Raw genomic sequence first — 18,810 nt, forward strand, 5'->3', positions numbered from 1 at the left:
CGACAGTGGCTCCCGTCATGGACTATGCGGCCGGCGTCTGGATGCATGCGTGTGGGGAAAAGGCGCTAAGCTGGCTGAACAGAGCGCAGAAGATCGGTGCCCTAGCAACCACAGGAACCTTTCGGACCGTGGCCACGGTTATAGCAGAAGCCGAAGCGAGCATTCTCCCTATACGAGAACGACATACCTGGGCGGCAGCCAGACTACATTATGGATCAACATTCAGACATTGCCTAGGACTCATCCCCTAGCTTGGAAGAAAATCCGGACAACAGCGCGATTCGTCTCCCCGCTTCAGAAGATCGCCCGTAAGGTAAAAGGAATAAACACCGAACAGATGGAAACAATCCAGGAATACGCCGTCGCTCCCTGGGCACCTCGCCTGCAGCCGACGATCGAAGCTGACCGAAAGAAGGCGACCGAGATGGCCAACGGAGCCATGGGCATCGTGATTGTAACCAGCTCATTCGTGAAGAAAGGCATTGTCGGTGTTGGTGGCATCGCACGAGACACTTCTCTTCAACAGGACCAGCGAGACCGTGACAAGATTTGCTATAACCCTTGGCATGAGGGAGGAGCCGAACCTAGATATAGCAGAACTAGCAGCCATCGCAAAGGCCCTGGAGAAGATTCCGGCCAACGCCTGCCATAGGCATATCTCCATCGTCACCAGGAACTAGTCAGCGCTAGCAGCAATTAGGCAACCGCGACAACAATCCGGCCAAGGCACTATAAGGCAAATATACGAGTTGGCTAGACTGCACCAAGAAAGAGGGAACTCGGTCAATTTCCTGTGGATCTCAGCGGAAGCCAACTTTACGTTGGGATTAGAGGCCAAGGCGGCAGCGCAAAGGACAACGAGGCAAGGGCAGATATCTAACCTCCAAATGCCCCAAGCCAAGTCCACCGCAACCAGACTAGCACTAGCCAGATAGCGACAGGGGAGAGTTCTACCCGAAGGCGTAGGTAAATTCTCAAAGACTCTGGACATGGCACTACCTGGCAAGCACACTCGCGATCTCTACGACAAGTTAAAACGAAGAGAGGCCTATATCTTGGCACAACTCCGAACCGGAATGGCGAGGCTGAACGGCTTTCTGAGCAGAATCGGAGCGGTCGAGTCAGACCTTTGTCCCTACGGCCGAGCGACGGGAACAGTGGAACATTTTCTATTACGTTGCGTGAGATGGGCAGCTCTGAGGGAAGACATGGTGCAATACACAGTGGCAAGGCGAGGGAGCCTCTCATTCTACCTGGGAGGGAAAGCACCATCGGATCCAAAGATGTGGTCGCCAGACATGAAAGCAGTCGGGCAACGATCAAGTACGCAATGGCGACAGGGAGACTGGATCTTGACGAGGAAGGACGGAGATTGGATCATTCACAGTAGGTACACAGCCTCAGCCAGCAGATCCCGCTTTAGCTGCTGAAGATAGGACGCTGAACACTTGGAGAACGCAGCCTCAAGTCGATCTGCTAAAACCCAAGTCAAGAGGCAATAGTTAGTGGCGTGAGACAGGGGAGAGTAGAGGGCTTGTACGAGTTGATGACCAAACGTCAACGAATTGGATGTACTTAGCGTGCCAAGGCCCTTTAGGCTTCGTGCCTCCGGGCGAAATAAATTCCATCCATCCACCCATTCGTGTGATTGTGTGGTAGGTCTTTCGGAGCACATCGCTGAGACTGATTTATTAGCGGCGTCGTACACACGGGCGGAGACATGGTCCGAAGTCGCTTATCACTCACCGAATGATGATCCAAATGAGTAATCCTTCCTGAGGTACATAAGGCTTACCGGTTTCAATTCGATGCGAGCCGTGCTTCACCCACCGGCGAACCCACGGAGGTTTGGTGGTTGGGCGTTAGCGGGGGAGATCTTCTGTGCCCTCCGCGGCTCCGCCAACCGCTGACGTTACACGTGTAGTGGATCGCAGGTGTGCAGGCCCAGGCGTGGCGCCTTCCAGACAAAATTTCCACAGCAGCTGACGGGAGGCTCCCGGCGTTCAAGTTACAGTACGTTCCACCTCAGCCGACTCCCGATTGCAACTCCAACCCCAAGAAATTAGTCCACCACCTACCTTCTCTACGCCCAGCCTACTTCGATCCTTACCTGGTAGCGGACAATAACTATTTCCCGCTTGGTCTACAATATCTTCTGAGTTTGCTTTGCCCGAATTCTCTACGGTCTCAAACGTCACACGGCTTAGCCATCACGACGCAACACAATGCCCAAGGAACGCCAATTTGAAAGTCCCGGCAGTCAAAAAGACGTCACTTGCGTCAGCCGCGAATCGAACGCGGGGCCCATCGATGGCAACGATGGATTTTACCACTAAACCACTAACGCTATTGACTCGAAGACTTGAGTGACCGGGTGTTCGGCGGGAGCGTGCGGTCTCCTTCTTTGGACAAGCTGATGTGGGAAACTCTAGTTGTCACAGCAGGTCAGAGCGGAGAGCGCCAAATTACCGCTCGTAGAAGCAGGTTAACGATTGCTTGAAAAGGTGCTGTCGACGTGAGGTTACCCGAAACTTTCTGATCAGAGGCCAACAGCTTCAATGTGAACGGCAGGAACCAGGCCGTCTCCATGGCCATACCTGGGTCTCAGCGCCGCCACACACACTGACACAGAAAACCAGACCTCCAAATCACCCGACATCCATCTCCAGATTCCTCGACATCCGTTTCCCCTGAACCCACACAACCCCACCCTTTCAAAGCCACACCCACGACCCACAAGAAGGCATCCACAACCAACAATGACTCAAAAAAACCCTCACATATCTCATATCACCGCCCTGAAAGCTCGCATTAAGCAAGGGCCGCTGGTCTAGTGGTATGATTCTCGCTTAGGGTTCACTCCTGGGCACTGTTCTGCGAGAGGTCCCGGGTTCAATCCCCGGGTGGCCCCTTCAAGTGGATGAAAGGGGAGGATAATTTTTTGGGTCCCGGACTCAGCGCGCCGCTGGTTGGTCATATTCTTGAGTTGTTGAGTCTCAGCTACAGTAAAGAGACCACATGAGCCAGGGCAGGCTTCGGCGATTCGAGATGGTCTGGTTAATTGGTTCGGACGAATTTGAGGTTAGTGAGGCTACGAGGGATTAAAAGAGGTTTGCTACTGATCGGCCAGGCAAGACCATCATCGTCCGGAGCCTTCCGGACGACAGGATGTGTGGCCCATGAGCCGCCAGAGAGTCTGCGCCACATCACTACCTTTCCTGGGAATCTTGGCTGGCGCCTCCTGTGAGCCGAGTGCGCTCACACAGTGCTTCTATTTCCTAGTTTTCTCCTGACTAAGGCTTGCCGCAGCAAGACTCAGATCCCCTTTCTGCCGTGGCGGCATACAAGATCTTTTCGAGTCGGCCCTCCTCTCCCCATACCAGATGTTCATTCTCCCATGCAAGGCACCAGTCCCTGAGGGATTCTCAACTTTCTGCCATACTCATTCTTCCCATAGATATCCGAGTAGGTCTAAGCGTCACACTTCTGGCATGTGCGCCGTGACAAAGCCCATATCCACCAGGGCGTGCAGGACTCTCTTCACATCAGCGACATCCGTGGAGTCCTTGGTGTAAACGCAGATCAGCCGCGTCGGGTCGCCAGGTACCTGGCAAGAAGTCGATACCTTGGCGGCTGTGCCTAGCCGGTCGCTGTCCACACCCTCAGAAATACGGCGCCAGACATCGTTGACCTCATACACCTTAGGAAAGAGCATCGATTCCCATCAGATGTCAGCGCCCAAAATCCATCAGTTCAGAGATCAAGAGCAGGAATCATGAGAGGAAAGGAATGGGATGTATATAGTAAGAGGATTGCAACAGATAGAGAACAGGGGAGATGAAGAAGCGAGTGAAGAGAGAGAACCAAATGGAAAAGACATGCCTTCCGAGTGGTACTACTCGCCAACCCTCCAGCCTCCCCCTTCAACACCTCGCGCAGCTGAGTTCGAATTGAATCATTCTTGGCGCACTGTGTGATGTTGGCCTGGAACTCCTGCAGCAGAGCGTGACCCTCGCGGGTAAACGAATGCACGTCGCCAATATCAGCTCGACCGTTGGGGTAGGCGCTGCGGTTGGGGTTGACAATCGAGTACCAGGGCGGGCGGAGGTGTGAGGAATGGAGAATCTGCCTCGGCGGGAGGCAGGCTCTGGATGGATAGCGTGACGGTTTCGTTTGTTTGGCGGGCGCGCCTGGGACAGAGCAGTACGCGTTGTACTGTTCCCATTGGCTGGGGGCTCGAGGGTTGGCGTTGGATTCCATGTTGGCGGCCGTGTGGAATGGGCCGGGTATTGGGCCGCAGAATTCAGCCAGGTTGAACCACCTACGGTGTATTGGATGGGAGGAGGAGCTGAAGATTGGGGGATGGGAATGAGGCTTGGAGATATGCAAGTCTAAGGCGCCAATGCTTCAGGCAGACATGTACCTTAGCCATGCATCACCTGGCTGGGTTTGAATTCAGCCCGCTGATTGTCCAAACACCTTTCATTTAGGTTGTCGAGAAGCTTGGTGACTGTATGGATTAACATTGAAAGCAATCAATTTTCATGATGACAAGGATATTCACGTACCTTGCCCCGCTGGTCCGTCAGTGGGGCCAAAATAATGTTTGCAAAAATTATCCTCTCGACTGACTACTGCTTTTAACAGAGTCTCAGGGCAGGTACATTGTGCATTGGCAGACGCTGGCGGCCGACCACTTGTATCGACCGTTGCCTGCAGGCTGCCGCGCTCTGCGCAGACCCGGGCCGGAATCTGCATTTGGTTGTATGATGCTTTCCAACACAGCCGACTTGAAGTCTTGAAAACAATACTGCGCCCCTATGACGATTTGCTTCAAGCTTCTACCCAAGAGGCAAACTACACAGGTTTCTAACCCACTGTTCTCACACATCACTGCAACATCAAGACTCACGTAAGCAAGGAAATGGACATCCCAACAATGCTGATGGAGTGCCTCTGCGGTCCCAACGACGCCCAACCCAACCAGCCTGTCCGCCGAAACTACACGCTCATTCGTGAAAAACCTCCTTTTGAGCCCTTCCCCTCCACCGATCCCAGTAGTGCACCTACCGACGACGATCTCACCCGCCTCACCAACAAGATTCTGGTCATCCTGCTTCAGTCTCCGGCGCCGGCCCCCTGCACCGACCTCACCCCTCAAGTCATCGCCACCACGGGCGTCACTACCAATGACTGGAGCTCGTACCTTGCTGAACGCCTCCTGCATGCCCTCGAGGACACGCTCAATGGAGACCATTCCACATGGGGCGAGGCCATCACCGTCGCGTATAACCGAGCCGTTGATTTCCTGAGGGAGGAGCTTCATGCGCTCTGGGAGTATGCCCAAGAACATCCATATGAGATTGCTGCGGAGGTTGTCTTGACCATGCTTGCGCTCGGGGTGTTGGCGAGGCTGGTTCCTGTCTTTGTGAGGGTTCTGGGATTTGCGGAGTTGGGTCCGGTTGAAGGTGAGTTCTGCTGTTCTCTCTCTGTGCAATCGTTGAACGAATGCTGACACATTATGAATGGGCAGCCTCTTTTGCGGCGTGGTGGCAGCAGTTGTATGGCGGATATGTGCCCAAGGGATCGGTCTTTTCGTTCCTACAACGGATGGGAATGACTTGGTAGGGGGGCAGTTGACATGTTGGCGTTGGAAGTGCATTTCACCGGGCACATCAGAACCATCACCGTCATCACAGACAGTCTGTAGGACACAAACATACACACAATCAGCTCACCAGATGTCATCTTGAACGTAGCAAACTCAAGAACAGATTGTCACCGGGCCACGATAATCTTGCGCCTGGAGATCATGGATTGTGTAACGTATCTTATAAGCGAGTGACCCATATAAGCGAATGACACCCCCCCCCGGCCACGCGACACCTCTGCACTCAACAACGCATTTTCCCTACCATCCGAGATGCCCACTACTTTAAAAGAGGCTCTGCTAGTCTTAGCCCTTGAAGCTCTCGAAAACGTTAAGAAACTAAGCGAGCGAGCTGCAGCTAAGATCTATGGGTTCGACCGTAGAACCCTAGCGCACCGACGCGCCGGCAACCCTGCACGATGCGATACTACGCCCAACTCGCGCCGGCTTACCGATTCCGAAGAGAATGCTATTGTTCAATACGTTATTGAGCTATGTGCACGAGCTTTCCCACCGAGACTGCGCGGTGTAGAAGATATGGCCAACCAACTGCTACGCGTACGCGACGCGCCACCTGTCGGAAAGCTCTGGGCACACAACTTCGTCAAACGCCAGCCAGAGCTCCGAATGCGCTATTCGCGTAAATATGACTACCAGAGGGCCAAGTGCGAGGATCAATATTAGCTGCTGTGGACCAGCTTGCCAAGGGTACGATGGCTGTAATGCACCAGATGACCCTCCTTCAGTCAGAGGTCTCTTCGCTTCGTAAGGCCAACGAGGCACTAAGTAAGCGCCGGAGAGCGAAAAGGACACGTGTTGGAAAGCCAACAGCCACGAATGTGCCGCACCGTAGTAATTGGGTATCAAAAAGATGGGCAACCACTCAATTGATGATGATGTTTCTGTCTGTGTTCTTCCAGAAGTTCCCTGCCTGTTCCTGATCCTGAGAATCCTGGTGCCAAGCCATTAGTCACCCCTGAACTGCCGTCTCTGACCACCTGCCAAACCTAACAGAGGCCGTCGTGTCTCCTTAGGGTTTTGTCTTGAAATAGAGTCTTATGCTGGTGGTCAGTTGTTCTCGAGATATTCTTTATTAGGTGGCGAGGTAAATGGAAGGGGCTGGGGTGCGGGGCATCTTGGATCCAAACCTTTGAACCCGCACTCCACAACACACCCAACCCACACCCCTCACCTCGTGACCAGGAGGTGATCGACGCGACAGGCAACACGTCGAAGTAGGTTCAGCCAGAAGATTGGGTAAAATGGCTATTTCGGTATGTTCCGAGTTTTGATCTTGGATAAAATTTGGGCTAGTTAACCCCACGTTGACTTACTTGTTATTCGATACCCTAACCCTACTGAGTGTCAAGTCTGTCAAGTCAACTCGGTGCATCAACTTGACTTGACAAGTCTACAGAAATAAGACAAGACTTGACTTGACTTGACTTGACTTGGAGACTTGACTTGGTAGACTTGACTTGTTGACAGCGCTGCGCAGCAGTCGTTTTGTCTTCACGCCCAAGAGCACATCTTGACATTCATATGGCTTCTGGCCCCGACTTGAGGTCAAAGTTAGATACTGAGTCCCCTGAGCAACTTTGCGTCACCCTCCTCCCATGGATGTTCGTGCTCGACTTCCCCAATCAGCTCAACATGCTTGTTGCTCCTCGGTACAATCCTACACTGGAAAGGTATTGGATGCGCCACAAGACCCGGTGTCGTTCCCACGACGGGCTCAATCACTTTGCCCGTGTTCTTGTCAACTGCCTTGTGAATCTCAAAGACGGCAAGAGTTTGCGCAATAGTGAGAAAGATTTCGCTGTCAGCCAACAGCCGTCCGGGGCAGATTCTTCTTCCAAAACCAAAGACATAGGCATACGGACTAGGCGCCGGGTCGGGCCCCAGGAATCTCTCAGGCCTGAACTGCTCAGGGTCCGGGTACACAGCCGGATCAGCCGAAAACCACTTAATCGAAGGGAGTACGATGGCCCCCTTGGGGATCCGGTACCCGCGGATCTCGTCCTCCTGGTCGCTCATATGGGGCGGTCCCAACGGCGCAAGCGGATGCCAGCGCAGCGTTTCCTTTACCACAGCCTCGATGTAGGGCAGCTTTTCGCGATCCTGGAAATTAGGGAGCCGGCCGGTACCCACAACGCGGTCGATCTCTTCGCGCGCCTTCGCTTGCACATCAGGGTAGGCCGTCATAGCCAGGAGAAAGAAACTCAGGCCGGCGGCAGTCGAGTCGGCCCCGCCAGCGTACAGGGCAGCAGCGCTCTGCTTGATGTGCTTCCAATTCTCGGCATCGGGCTCGGCGCTCCGGAGACGCTCGACGTACGATGGCTTCGCCGCACGTCGCTCCATTTGCTGCACCACAAAGTCTGCTGGCACGTCCATGACTTCGTCGCAGTCCTTCTTCCACTGGCGGGCCGTCTGCTTGAACCCCGTGCCGGGTACCCAATCTGGAAGGTATCGGAGCCAGGGGATCAGATCGACCATCCAGGCACCCACCACGACAGCTTCGCTGAACTCGGCCATGACTTTGTTGATCAGACGAACCAGCGCATCGGGCTCGGTAGGGGAAGGCGTGTATCCGTAGAGCATCCCGAGCATAACGGAACCGGACTCGCTGCAGCAAAGAATTGGTTAGGAACTCGGGGCTTATTATGGGGGATAGGAAGAGAAAAGCGAAAAAAGGAACTCACGTTTGGAGATGGTCGAGAACGCTGTCAGGTTTGTGCAGCGTTCGCACGAGAAAGCGGCGCACTTCCACATCGATTAAGGGATGGAATCGCGTGATGGCGGTATTCGTGCCGATTACCCCGCCCGCCAGTTTGCGTTGATGGCGAAAGGTTTTGTTGTATGGTTGAAAAGGCATCCTTTCGTTGTAGCCACACCTGTGTCACCCATCAACATCAGTCACGGACATATGGTCAGCTCGCTCTTTCTCCTAGTCCCGCATCCGGTCCAGAAGCGAGAAAAAATGGGAGATACGTGGGGATAAAAACTGTTGGGACGGGCCACATACATTTCACCTGCAAACACCATGCGCGGCCTCGAAGAGTACTTCGCCCCCCGTCTATCCAGGAGCTCCAGGGCCACCTCCAGGTCGTGCACCAGGACGATCGTCTGCCCGAAGACGTTGACTGAGCTGATGGGGCCATAAAGGTCCTTGTGCTTGACCCAATGCTGCCATTCTAGTCCTCCCTTTGGGGGAAGGTCGGCGATGTTTCCGACCAGAGGCAATCCTTTGGGACCCGGCGGCAGCGGCAGCTTTGTAGTCGTCGGCCGGAGAAATACTGTCCTGATAAGCAGGTACAAGACAGGTAAAAGTGCGGTCGAGTAGTACAGCTCGATGGGGATGTTTGCCATTGTGGAGGACTGCCAGCCAATGCCAGGCGAGCCGTTGCTGTAAACGGCCAAACAAACTTCTGATGAATTGGGGACAGAGATTCCTAAACCATGTGATTGTGGTCGAAAAGACTGTACTTCACGTTATCTGAGCTACTACTATAAAACTACACAAGACGAACCGGCCAGTAGGACTGATGTTAAGTCGGATTACAGAAGGGTGAGGTGACGGCGGGCGGCAACGACCCCAGTCCCCTCGGGTAATATCCCATGCCCGGGTTTGGAAGACGGGCGTTTTGGAGTTTCGCGGCGTGATACCGAAGTGCCTCAGGCAAGGTAATCTTCCCGGTCGGTGGCCGAAAAAGTCGTAAGCCGAGTTTCCTGGCTGCAGGGTTGCATTGTACTGTACGACATGCATTGCACATTGATCCCTGTACTCAGGCTCCAAGGCGAGCAGTGCATCGGGTCTCACGCTCGGGAGGAGATAAGTCTCTCCTGTCCCTATCTCCGTGCTGCAAGCCGACGAGAAAGCTGCAGCGCTGCTCGGTTGCCTGATGGTAAACTATTGCTCCCAGAGATCTTTTGTCCGCGTCTAAGAATCGCGATTTGGAGTGAGTTCCAGCCTTACGTATCCAACGGTACCGTCCTTCCCGCACAATACGCGCCCCTGGCCGATCCGATGAACCGCCGGACGGGACGGAACCCTTCCCCGTTACAACAAACACCCACCTTAACACCGCGTTATGTGGTAGGGCCGTTAACTCCGTGAGATCTTCCTGCCGAAGAGCAACAGGCAAGCATCCTTTCCAACCGGTTGTCTCTGATGCAAGAGCTTGTTACCCCGCGACAACAACAAGATGTCATACACTATCCCTCTGTTTGTTGTCTACGAGGAACCCGCAAATGCCCGGTGCATGTCACACAGACCCTCCACGGTCAAAAACTCGCACACAGCTCATTGAACTCGGTTTCCTCGCTTGCCTCTTTACTGCGCAAAACTACCACTGACAAAACAGCCTGGAACGACGCACCCTCTAAATTCTCACCGGTAGCGAACACGTCAATGTTGACCATGCCTGGCCCGTATGCGAAGGACCAGCCCCAGGGCTTTTCGAACCACGTTGAGAAAGTCGCCGTCATCGGGGTACGTTGACGCGTTGGGCGTTGCCTCAATTTGAGAAGCGCTGCTTTCTAATCCTTTTATCCTTCGCAGGCCGGCGGTCAAATTGGTGGTCACATTGTTGAGCAACTGCTCAAGAAGGGAAAGCATGTCGTGACAGCAATATCGCGTCCTGGAAGTACCAATACGCTCCCCGATGGTGTCGAGGTTGTCCGTATCGACTACAGCGGCGATGACATCTCGGCACTGGTGGAGGCACTTCGTGGTCAGCAAGCTCTGATCGTCACCATGGCCGTCTCGGCCCCAAAGGACACCATGAGCAAACTTATTCGTGCAGCCGCCGAGGCCGGCGTGCCGTATATCCTGCCCAACTGGTTCGGCCACGATGCTGCCAACGACTCGCTTTGCCAGGACAGCTTCCTGACGCAGATGCGCGACAACGTCCGTGACGAGGTCCAGCGCCTGGGCGTCAGCTCCCCCCTGTTTCTGATCTGCAATTTCTGGTACGAATTTAGCTTGGGCGGTGGACCTGATCGCTTCGGCTTCGACTTCCAGAACCGCTCCCTTGTCTTCTTCGATAAGGGCAGTGTGGCAATCAACACCAGCACCTGGCCGCAGTGCGGACGTGCAGTTGCCAATATCCTCAGTCTCAAGGAGCTCCCCGACGATGAGAAGGACCAGTCAACCACGATTTCCCAATTTCGAAACGATGGTGGCCTGATCTACATCTCAAGCTTCCGACTGAGCCAGCGAGACATGTTTGAGAGCGTCAAACGCGTCACGAAGACCACCGATGCGGATTGGACCATTACCCACGAATCCTCTGAGCAGCGGTGGAAGGATGGTATGGCCGAGGTGATGAGCGGCAATTTCAAGGCCTTCACCAAAATGCTGTATAGCCGCATGTTCTTCCCCAATGGCGACGGCGACTACCAGTCCAGGCGTGGCCTTCATAACGACGTTCTCGGCCTACCTGAGGAGGATTTGGATGCCGCCACAAGCATCGGCGTGCGTATGGGGGTGAATGATGAGGTGACACGGACTCATTGAAGGAACTGTGGCAGGGCTTGTACTTCCTCTCAGAGATCTGGACTCGGTCGATCAAATGCAGCATTTTAGCTCTCATAACACGTTGAGCCTCCACACTCGTACCGTTATGCCTTCCGTGCCTTTTGTCCTGGTTCCCTGCATGCCAGTAGCTTGGTATCGCTATCCACGTAGGAGCAAGGAGGTGTGTACTTGACACCTCTGGAATCCCACCTAGAACTTGAATGTGATGCGATCTATGGAGGTCTCAACCAAACTGTGCTGTTACGCAAACCCTCTCCCAAAAGATTTTCACTACCGTCAAACCGTACCTTAGCATGCTCCAATAGACTGTCTACAGATCACTTATGTGAGGTAGCTGAGGTAGGTATATCTCAAAAATTAGTAATAGATACTCCTGGCTGCTAGTAGCTCATATGACATAACGTAATCACTAGCATGTGTTGCTCTCCAGACAAGACGGATTCCCGATTTTGCAAGTCTGCTACTTCCAATCGCTGCATCCAGTCCTCTTACTCACTTCCGGCTAGCAAGTACAAGATACGCGGGCCAATTGATCCTCACTTTCCCGCCGGGACACTCCTCTTTAAACACTCTCTCCCAATTCGCGTACGCCTCCCGCGCCTCCTCGGACTCCACCCCAGGCGGACGGATCGTGTCGAAAAAGTTGGAAAGCCACTTCTTATCAACCTCGAATTCCCACCCGTCCGCCTCTGGATGAGTCCCCGTTTCATACCTGACAACACGATCCCTCTCGCCCACGCGCGAAATGCCTCCAACCTGCTCACCCGGGCGGGCGAACTTGCGGTACAAATCGCTCAACGCTATCTCCATCTCCCCACCAGGAGGACCCGCGTTGATGTACACGCGTACCGGGTCATCAAACCACTCCTTGGGCACCGGCAGCGAATCCAGCACTCCCTTGCCCGTCATGCGGCGCCGCACAACCTTGGCAAGCTGCGTGGCGCGACTCGCGTCGGCTCCCTTCCCTGCCTCCTTTGCCACGAGGGCGTGCAGGACGACCTTGTCGAAGGCGTTGGCGAAGGCGTCGGAGAAGCGCCGAGACTGCTCCGGGAAGGAGGGCATCCAATAGCTGAAGACGGCGAGCGTGCCGCCGGGGCGGAGCAGCTTGGCAATAGACGAGGCGAGGCCGTCCGGGTCAATGAAGTGTGCGGCCGTGGCGCAGATGGCGAGGTCGGCGTATTGGCTGTTGGGGATGAGGTGGGCGTGGGCTTCCTCGCCAGTGGATTGCGAGTATTCGAGGACTGGGTCGAGGTTGTGGCGCCCAGCGTAGTCGTTTAAAAAAGAGCGGGCTTGATCGAGATTGGAAGGGCTAGGGTCTGAGATGTGGATGGTTTTGAAGAAGGGCATGAAGTTAGTCGAGGCAACGCCGGAACCGGCGCCGATGTCGACCATGCGGTTCCATCCCGAATCTGGGATACCGTTGCCCTGCTGATGGCGACGGTGGTAGCTGAGTATGAGCTCGGTGAGGGATGGGGGGTAGGGTGGGCGACCCTGCTGATAGTGGTTCCAGTCGGTCGTGGCGTAGGTAGTCTTGGTCTTGGGGTCGACTGATGCCATCTCGAAAGTGATGTACTAAGTAGGCTGTTTGGCCTGACTGAAAATTTCAAGGAGTGGCACACTTTGATGCCATCTATCCGGGATAACTTTTTACAGAGGGGATCAGTTTTGCTGTTGGGATCGAGTACAAGTACTCGAACCCGAACTGCGTCGGGTGGGACGAATCAACAAGGGGTGGTCCAAACGGGGATCAAAGGACACATCTGTTTGGCTGGCTGGGAAAGCATTCGTGCATTTCCCGGCGCTACCCCGTCAAGTACATTGAGTCAGTCATTGGCGTCCCACCGGGAATTGGACGTTGCACAGAAAGGACTGTGCATTGTTGAGTGTCTGACTCGGAACGCATAGGAGACTTGTGGTCACTCCTTCTAATGATGAAAGAAATCAATTGGTGAATAAAACCTCTGTGGTCGGTTCTCAGTCCGTGTCTCGTGCACTACGCGAACTCTGTTTACCTTGGCCCCATTATCTCGCAGTTAAATCCAACAAATTCCAGTCAACCGCCACATCTTCTCCGTTAACACCAAGATGGATACAATCTCTCGTCTATGCCAAAACCACCCCCTCATAACGCTCCCCGCGCTCTTTGGCCTCGCGGTTTGGCTGATAGCATGGCTGCGCCGCGACCGCCGGCTGGGCACAATCCCTGGCCCTAAGGGGAGATACCCCTTTATCGGCGTCGGCTTCAAACTCCCACCCAAAGCGCCTGTTCTATTCCGCCAATGGGCTCAGACATATGGCGATGTCTTCAAGATCCGGGTAGGCTGGTACGACTGGGTCGTCATCAACACCCCAGAAGCCATCCGAGAGATCCTCGAGAAACAATCCGTCGTCACGTCCTCCAAGCCCCCTTCTCCGATGGGCCACGACGTCGTGACGGGCGGCAATCGGATGCCCACCATGTCGTACGGGCCCCGCTGGCGTGCCCTCCGCACCATGATTCGCCAGATGACCACGGTGCCCATGACGGCCTCGTTCATACCGAGCCAGGAGTTCGAGGCCAAGCAGCTGCTCTTCGACCTCGCCAACGACAACGCGGACCAGCGCAGCTTCTACCAGCACATGCGCCGCTTCGCCTTCAGCATCATCATGACAAACACGTTTGGCACGCGCGTCAAGAGCTGGGACCACCCGGACGCCCAGAACGCAGTCAAGAGCCAGGCGATACTCCGGGCCACATCTCGTCCCGGTGCGTTCCTCGTGGACGAACTCCCGCCTCTTGCGCGCCTGCCGCGGTGGCTGCAGCCCGGTCGACGAGCAGCAGAGGAAGCGGCAAAGCAAGTACTGGACATCAAGATGGCACTGTGGCGGCGCCTGGCAAAGGAAGTCGAAGCCGGCACAGCGCCCCACTGCTACGCCCGCGACATCTTCACGAGCAGGGAGTACTGGTACGCCCAGGGGCTGACCGAGGAGCAGCTGGCATGGGTGTCCACGGGCATTGTCGAGGCAGGGTTTGAGACGACGGCAGCCACGCTTAACAGCCTGGTCCTCCACCTTGCCGCAAACCGGCGCGTGCAAGACGCTGCGCAGGAGGAGCTGATGCGCGTCGTTGGGCCGCATCGACTACCCACGCTGGCCGACATGCGCGACCTGCCGTACGTGCGCGCCTGCGTCAAGGAGATGCTGCGCATGAACCCGATCCTGTCGCCCGGGATCCGGCACTATGCAGACCAAGACGTGGTGTACAAGGGGCATGTGATTCCCAAGGGCACGGTTCTGGTTGCGAACACGGCCTTTCTGCACTATGATCCTCAGCGATTCGAAAACCCGTTCGAGTTTGTGCCGGAGCGCTACCTGGGGCATTCACTGTACAGTTCCGAGTACGCGGCTATGAGTGACCCGTACAAGCGCGATCATTTCACGTTCAGCACGGGCAGGAGAACATGTCCTGGCGCAAGGCTGGCGGAGAATTCGCTCAACATTGCGCTGGCAGGAATTCTGTGGGCATTTGAGATACGGCCGCCGCTTGACGGGAAAGGCTTCGAGGGGCAAGTGGATTTGGGTGAGAATGCGTACCCGGATGCCGGATTCATGATACCGAAACCGTTTGCTGCTCGATTCATTCCCAGAGGGGAGGAGAGAACGCGAATTCTGGAGGGCGCTTGGGAGGCGGCAATGAAAGAGGGCTACGAACTGAGGGGGGTTCCGGTGGATGTGGATGGCATGGTTCAGCAGTACTGAGACAGCACAAGTGGAGATGTGTAAAAAACCAGTCTATACCGGGCAGTCTAGTCTCAGGTATTCAACTCTTTTAAGATCATCCGCATCATATTTGTAATCCGCGCATGCTCGCCTCGCAGCCATGAATCTAGGCTGTGATACAGGTTGCTCGTGTTCGTGTTCATGTACATGCCGACGCCGTGCAGAAGGAGCCTACCGGTCTCGTCCGTGCCGTTAGGATGCCGTGAGCTGCTGGCGCTGGCGGCGCTGGCTGCGGAATAATGAGCAGTGAGCTGATCGATTAGGCGACCAGCTCGACGAAGCTCGCCCGACAGCAGCTGGATCTTCACTGCATTCTGGATGCCAAGGTCGTCGACGTCGAAGGTACCGATAGCCATCTTGACTGGAGCGATACCGGTCATGGTCCCACTGGTTGGACCAGAGCCAGGGCCAATGATCGTGGTACCTCCAGTTGATGCGTGGCTGGAGACACCCGGAGACGATAAAGACGATGCCAACGCCGTCTCTTTCTCCGGTTTCGTTTTGCATATGGCTGTTGCCATGATTGAAGGGCAGCTGGGAGGGCTGCTCCACGAGGAGAGAGGGCTCCCGGCTTGCTTGGCGGTGGTGCAGCTGGCCGCTTGCTGGTACCAGTCAAGAATGCGCGAGATGACGGACACGTAGAGCAGTGAGAGGTGTGGAGATCTTACGCAGGGGCAGGCCAGTAGGCGACTGAGTTCCTCGCTTGCCTTGCGGTTGAGACGTAGCACATGATCTAGGCCACATGAGGGGGTGCCACTGCCGAGTTCCCGGTCGAGAGAGGACAGCGTCTTGAGGATTTCGTACGCCTCAAGAGCGCAGTCGTGACCTCCCCCTCGGATGCTGCCCGCGGTAGACGGCAGACTACTGGCCTCAGAGGAATTGTGCGGAGTCGCAGCGGGCTGGGGGGTCGGACTGCCGATCGATGAGTGGCTCCTGATGTTGGGCGATGCAATCTCTGGCCCGCCGAAGTAGCGGCCGGTAGCCGAGAAAGGCCCATTGTCGTGAGCTTTGGCATGGTCCGCGAGGCTCGCCCAGTCGATGAAGTCGAAGGGAGCGAAAGATGCTGAGAGCCCGGCCGGGGGCTGATGATGGCCGTCATGACGGTACAGGCCTGCTAACGCATCCAGGCCCATGTCATCCACAGCCTCCCGCTCCCAGTTAGTGATGGTGGTGGTGGTGGTCGACACGTCACTGACAGCAACGGTAACGCCCGCAGATGACTGCTCATTGGCGCCGGCAGCAGCGTCTGAAATTGCAATGCCATCACTTGTAGTGCCACCAGTTCCTGTCCCGCTCCTGTCGAGACCGCCTGCGGTTGTAGTCACGCCCGACTGTGATTGTTGTTTGTCCCGCCTCGGCTTCCCCATTTTCCGTGACAACCCGTAGAAGCACGGGACGCCGTGAGAGATGCAACGCTCGCACTCGGGCTGGCCGCGGTCGCATTTCAGTTTGGAAGCACCGCATCTGTCACAGCTGGCGCGTAACTTTGGCTGTTTCCGTGTTATTCGCGGCGCGTCGATATTGGTGTCCATAACTTCCCAGGTGCAAGATGAGGAGATCAGGCAGAGGCCAAGAGTGATAGTCGGGTAGGAGACTGGAGGGTCAGGTGTTCAGACCGATTGGTAGTTTTGCCCCATTCATAGCGAACCCTTTTATGGGTGCCCATTGTATTATCAACATTACAGACTATGACCCGGTGCTACTCTCGTGTAAGTTTACTGGACCGGGGCCATGTTGCGAAGCCCAGAGGTTTAGGGTGTGTCACGGATTGTGGCGGAAAGAATGTTACTGAAAGAAGATAAGGCAGGTTTGTACAAGTACCTGCGGCAGGTACCTTGGTGCTGTAACCTTGGTGCTGTAACCGTGCGTAAGCATGAGAAGCGCCTTTTCCTAAGGAAACAAGCACTCGGTTGAGACAAAGGAAAAAAGGTTGGTATGCAGGATGTCGTTTCCGGGCTGTAAACCGGGCATCCAATCAGTTCAAGATGCAACTTGTTACAGTAGGACCGAGTCAGCTCGGAGAGCCATTCTCTCCGCTTGTGATGCATTCCGTGCTTCGCGGACCCATCATTGGAGAATGGTGGGTAGCAATATAAATTACGGCTAATCCGGTCAACGGTTACACAGATCCAGCCGTCTCTCGTTCATGGAGCTGTAGCCCGACTCCCCTATTGGACCTCGCTTCGAAGATCCACCACATCCTTCCTGTGTGTGTATGTGTTAAGGTTAAGGCAGGGTTCGCTTCAAACCCCAACACCGCATTGCCTCGCCACCCTGTACACCTCAGCGGTCAGCTTCACCACATCCTCCGCCCTCAAGGGCACACGGTGCGGGCCGGCCCACTCCACCACAGTTGTGCTTTTCCCATCGCAATACTGTCGCGCCAGCTTGCGGTGCCATTCGAGGCCATCGTCCAGTAGCCCATGCACATGCACCGTGGGCATCCGGAGTACCAATCCATCGTCTTGACAATGCGGCAATGGCCGCTCATATCTTTGCAACCCTACCAGGTCACCCGGTTTAACCAGCGCAGGATGCCCCAAGGTGTGATTACTGAGTCCCACCAGGGGTCCTCGACCGGCAAGCAACACGCCGAAGCGGTAGTCATCGTAGCAGTTCTCAACGGGCTCCTTCTCGCGCCGCACCTGACAGTCCAGCAGCACACTGGCCGCGATTTTTGCGCCTTGACTGAATCCGAGCAACCCAACCCATGGTCCGGAACCCCCGCACGCGTCATCGTGGGCCTGTGCCTGGTCTAAGCACGTCATGATGGCGCGCGCTGTTGTTGCGTCGTCCAGCTGCGGGTGCCACGACTTCCAGGGCAGCCAGCTTAGAAAAGGGGGCCCCCAGCCCTCGTAGACTGGGAGGACGTCAGGCCCCGGTTCCGAGGGGAATGGGGCGCTGGCGAAAACGAGGCGGAAGTGTGGCAAGCCCTGGATCACGGCGCGGCACTGGGCGTGGAAGATGGCTCCCGTCGTGCCGCCGCCGTGCAGGCAGAGGATGCGCGGGCGGGGGTCGGGCATTTTGTGGTTGGCTGTCGAAGGTGTGGGGAGGACAGGCGAGGCGGCTATCGGAGCTGGCACGGATGATGGGTATGCCGTCGACCGAATAAAAAAAAGCGTCAAAAGAAAGGTGCGAACTGGTGTCCGCGCAGAGCAGGTTGGTCTCAGGGGGCTGACGGCCTGACTCTGACATGGTGGCGGCTTATTACCTTATGTTCGGATAGAAGCAGTTGATGCATATACACGAGGTGCTTGGTAGTTATGGCAGGCGAGGTTGCTACAACTCCATCTCACGGGGTCTGACACACGATCGACGATCGGCGGTCTTCAGTTCGGATAAGGTATGCTTGGCGACCCGGGAAGGATGCCGCCACCACAACTCTTGATGTGTCTCTTGCCTCAGCCCTGCACCGTAGGGTACAAATCCGAGCAGATGCGGAGTAGCTGCACCAGTCAGCTTCCTTTTCCATCGGATCTCAGTTGTGCCGTCTGACTGCAGATTCACAGCAATGCGCCAATTTAGCCTCACCGCCCACCGTCGCCTGCGAAGGAAGCATCGGGGAATGCAACGGTACGGAGTAGAGTAGGAATGTTCCTGATGAATGTGGGTCGGTGTCCGTAACTTCCGTTCGCCACCCACGACCGGAATTGGTCTTGCCAAGGCAAGCGGCCTCCATGGCAAGAGCTTGTTTATACGACATGCTGACAGTGAAGATGAAGCCAAGAGCGGCCCGTGCCTTAAAGACTTCTTTCCAATCAATAGTTACGGCACGCTTTATCATTCCCCTTATACCCTCCTATAGACAGTAGTAATATAGCTTTCTCTCCCCCGGGATACGCTGGAAGGGGTTGTGCTCCGG

The 18,810-nt window shown here is 55.5% G+C and overlaps 8 protein-coding genes and 2 non-coding genes across 10 annotated transcripts; 4 read left to right on the forward strand and 6 right to left on the reverse strand.

Annotated features, from left to right (window-relative positions):
* Positions 1-2,276: 2,276 nt before the first annotated feature.
* N657DRAFT_t106 lies at positions 2,277-2,347 on the reverse strand. Its single transcript has one exon. It is a non-coding gene; the product is annotated as a tRNA-Gly (tRNA).
* A 472-nt stretch (positions 2,348-2,819) lies between these two features.
* On the forward strand, positions 2,820-2,911 carry N657DRAFT_t105. The gene has a single exon. It is a non-coding gene; the product is annotated as a tRNA-Pro (tRNA).
* Positions 2,912-3,215: 304 nt separating this feature from the next.
* On the reverse strand, positions 3,216-4,337 carry N657DRAFT_647596 (DUF1917-domain-containing protein). The gene is made up of 2 exons (XM_062793349.1): positions 3,883-4,337; positions 3,216-3,700 (listed from the first exon to the last, which is right to left on the reverse strand). The coding sequence occupies exons 1-2, from the start codon at positions 4,258-4,260 to the stop codon at positions 3,479-3,481; spliced, it is 600 nt and encodes a 199-aa protein (XP_062645839.1). The 5' UTR covers positions 4,261-4,337; the 3' UTR covers positions 3,216-3,478.
* Positions 4,338-4,534: 197 nt separating this feature from the next.
* N657DRAFT_647598 (uncharacterized protein) lies at positions 4,535-5,723 on the forward strand. Its single transcript, XM_062793350.1, has 2 exons — positions 4,535-5,468; positions 5,534-5,723. Exons 1-2 carry the CDS (start codon positions 4,925-4,927, stop codon positions 5,626-5,628), a joined length of 639 nt encoding a protein of 212 aa, XP_062645840.1. The 5' UTR covers positions 4,535-4,924; the 3' UTR covers positions 5,629-5,723.
* A 1,101-nt stretch (positions 5,724-6,824) lies between these two features.
* On the reverse strand, positions 6,825-9,108 carry N657DRAFT_106186 (cytochrome P450). Its single transcript, XM_062785751.1, has 3 exons — positions 8,676-9,108; positions 8,353-8,526; positions 6,825-8,276 (listed from the first exon to the last, which is right to left on the reverse strand). Exons 1-3 carry the CDS (start codon positions 9,017-9,019, stop codon positions 7,223-7,225), a joined length of 1,572 nt encoding a protein of 523 aa, XP_062645841.1. The 5' UTR covers positions 9,020-9,108; the 3' UTR covers positions 6,825-7,222.
* A 545-nt stretch (positions 9,109-9,653) lies between these two features.
* On the forward strand, positions 9,654-11,240 carry N657DRAFT_647601 (NAD(P)-binding protein). The gene is made up of 2 exons (XM_062793351.1): positions 9,654-10,142; positions 10,212-11,240. The coding sequence occupies exons 1-2, from the start codon at positions 10,071-10,073 to the stop codon at positions 11,166-11,168; spliced, it is 1,029 nt and encodes a 342-aa protein (XP_062645842.1). The 5' UTR covers positions 9,654-10,070; the 3' UTR covers positions 11,169-11,240.
* A 426-nt stretch (positions 11,241-11,666) lies between these two features.
* On the reverse strand, positions 11,667-12,973 carry N657DRAFT_647603 (uncharacterized protein). Its single transcript, XM_062793352.1, has one exon. The coding sequence runs from the start codon at positions 12,744-12,746 to the stop codon at positions 11,682-11,684; it is 1,065 nt and encodes a 354-aa protein (XP_062645843.1). The 5' UTR covers positions 12,747-12,973; the 3' UTR covers positions 11,667-11,681.
* A 65-nt stretch (positions 12,974-13,038) lies between these two features.
* Positions 13,039-15,000, forward strand: N657DRAFT_647604 (putative O-methylsterigmatocystin oxidoreductase). The gene has a single exon (XM_062793353.1). The coding sequence runs from the start codon at positions 13,275-13,277 to the stop codon at positions 14,925-14,927; it is 1,653 nt and encodes a 550-aa protein (XP_062645844.1). The 5' UTR covers positions 13,039-13,274; the 3' UTR covers positions 14,928-15,000.
* N657DRAFT_647605 (uncharacterized protein) lies at positions 14,951-16,860 on the reverse strand. The gene has a single exon (XM_062793354.1). The coding sequence runs from the start codon at positions 16,478-16,480 to the stop codon at positions 14,981-14,983; it is 1,500 nt and encodes a 499-aa protein (XP_062645845.1). The 5' UTR covers positions 16,481-16,860; the 3' UTR covers positions 14,951-14,980.
* Positions 16,861-16,944: 84 nt separating this feature from the next.
* N657DRAFT_647606 (uncharacterized protein) lies at positions 16,945-18,148 on the reverse strand. The gene has a single exon (XM_062793355.1). The coding sequence runs from the start codon at positions 17,969-17,971 to the stop codon at positions 17,192-17,194; it is 780 nt and encodes a 259-aa protein (XP_062645846.1). The 5' UTR covers positions 17,972-18,148; the 3' UTR covers positions 16,945-17,191.
* Between the last annotated feature and the right edge of the window lie 662 nt (positions 18,149-18,810).

Source organism: Parathielavia appendiculata, assembly GCF_033297405.1.
Source record: "Parathielavia appendiculata strain CBS 731.68 unplaced genomic scaffold N657scaffold_10, whole genome shotgun sequence".
NCBI classification, from domain to species: Eukaryota; Fungi; Ascomycota; class Sordariomycetes; order Sordariales; family Chaetomiaceae; genus Parathielavia; species Parathielavia appendiculata.

Bases quoted from the DNA above. Each gene is read 5' to 3' on its own strand.
- N657DRAFT_647596 (XM_062793349.1), bottom strand. From the start codon at position 4,260: ATGGAATCCAACGCCAACCCTCGAGCCCCCAGCCAATGGGAACAGTAC. The intron at 3,701-3,882 runs GCATGTCTTTTC...CTCTTTCCTAAG, and splicing joins CGAGTAGTACCACTCGGAAG to GTGTATGAGGTCAACGATGT.
- N657DRAFT_647598 (XM_062793350.1), top strand. From the start codon at position 4,925: ATGGACATCCCAACAATGCTGATGGAGTGCCTCTGCGGTCCCAACGAC. The intron at 5,469-5,533 runs GTGAGTTCTGCT...ATGAATGGGCAG, and splicing joins GGAGTTGGGTCCGGTTGAAG to CCTCTTTTGCGGCGTGGTGG.
- N657DRAFT_106186 (XM_062785751.1), bottom strand. From the start codon at position 9,019: ATGGCAAACATCCCCATCGAGCTGTACTACTCGACCGCACTTTTACCT. The intron at 8,527-8,675 runs GTATGTGGCCCG...CTACAACGAAAG, and splicing joins ATGGTGTTTGCAGGTGAAAT to GATGCCTTTTCAACCATACA. The intron at 8,277-8,352 runs GTGAGTTCCTTT...TCTTTGCTGCAG, and splicing joins GTTCTCGACCATCTCCAAAC to CGAGTCCGGTTCCGTTATGC.
- N657DRAFT_647601 (XM_062793351.1), top strand. From the start codon at position 10,071: ATGCCTGGCCCGTATGCGAAGGACCAGCCCCAGGGCTTTTCGAACCAC. The intron at 10,143-10,211 runs GTACGTTGACGC...TATCCTTCGCAG, and splicing joins AGAAAGTCGCCGTCATCGGG to GCCGGCGGTCAAATTGGTGG.
- N657DRAFT_647603 (XM_062793352.1), bottom strand. From the start codon at position 12,746: ATGGCATCAGTCGACCCCAAGACCAAGACTACCTACGCCACGACCGAC.
- N657DRAFT_647604 (XM_062793353.1), top strand. From the start codon at position 13,275: ATGGATACAATCTCTCGTCTATGCCAAAACCACCCCCTCATAACGCTC.
- N657DRAFT_647605 (XM_062793354.1), bottom strand. From the start codon at position 16,480: ATGGACACCAATATCGACGCGCCGCGAATAACACGGAAACAGCCAAAG.
- N657DRAFT_647606 (XM_062793355.1), bottom strand. From the start codon at position 17,971: ATGCCCGACCCCCGCCCGCGCATCCTCTGCCTGCACGGCGGCGGCACG.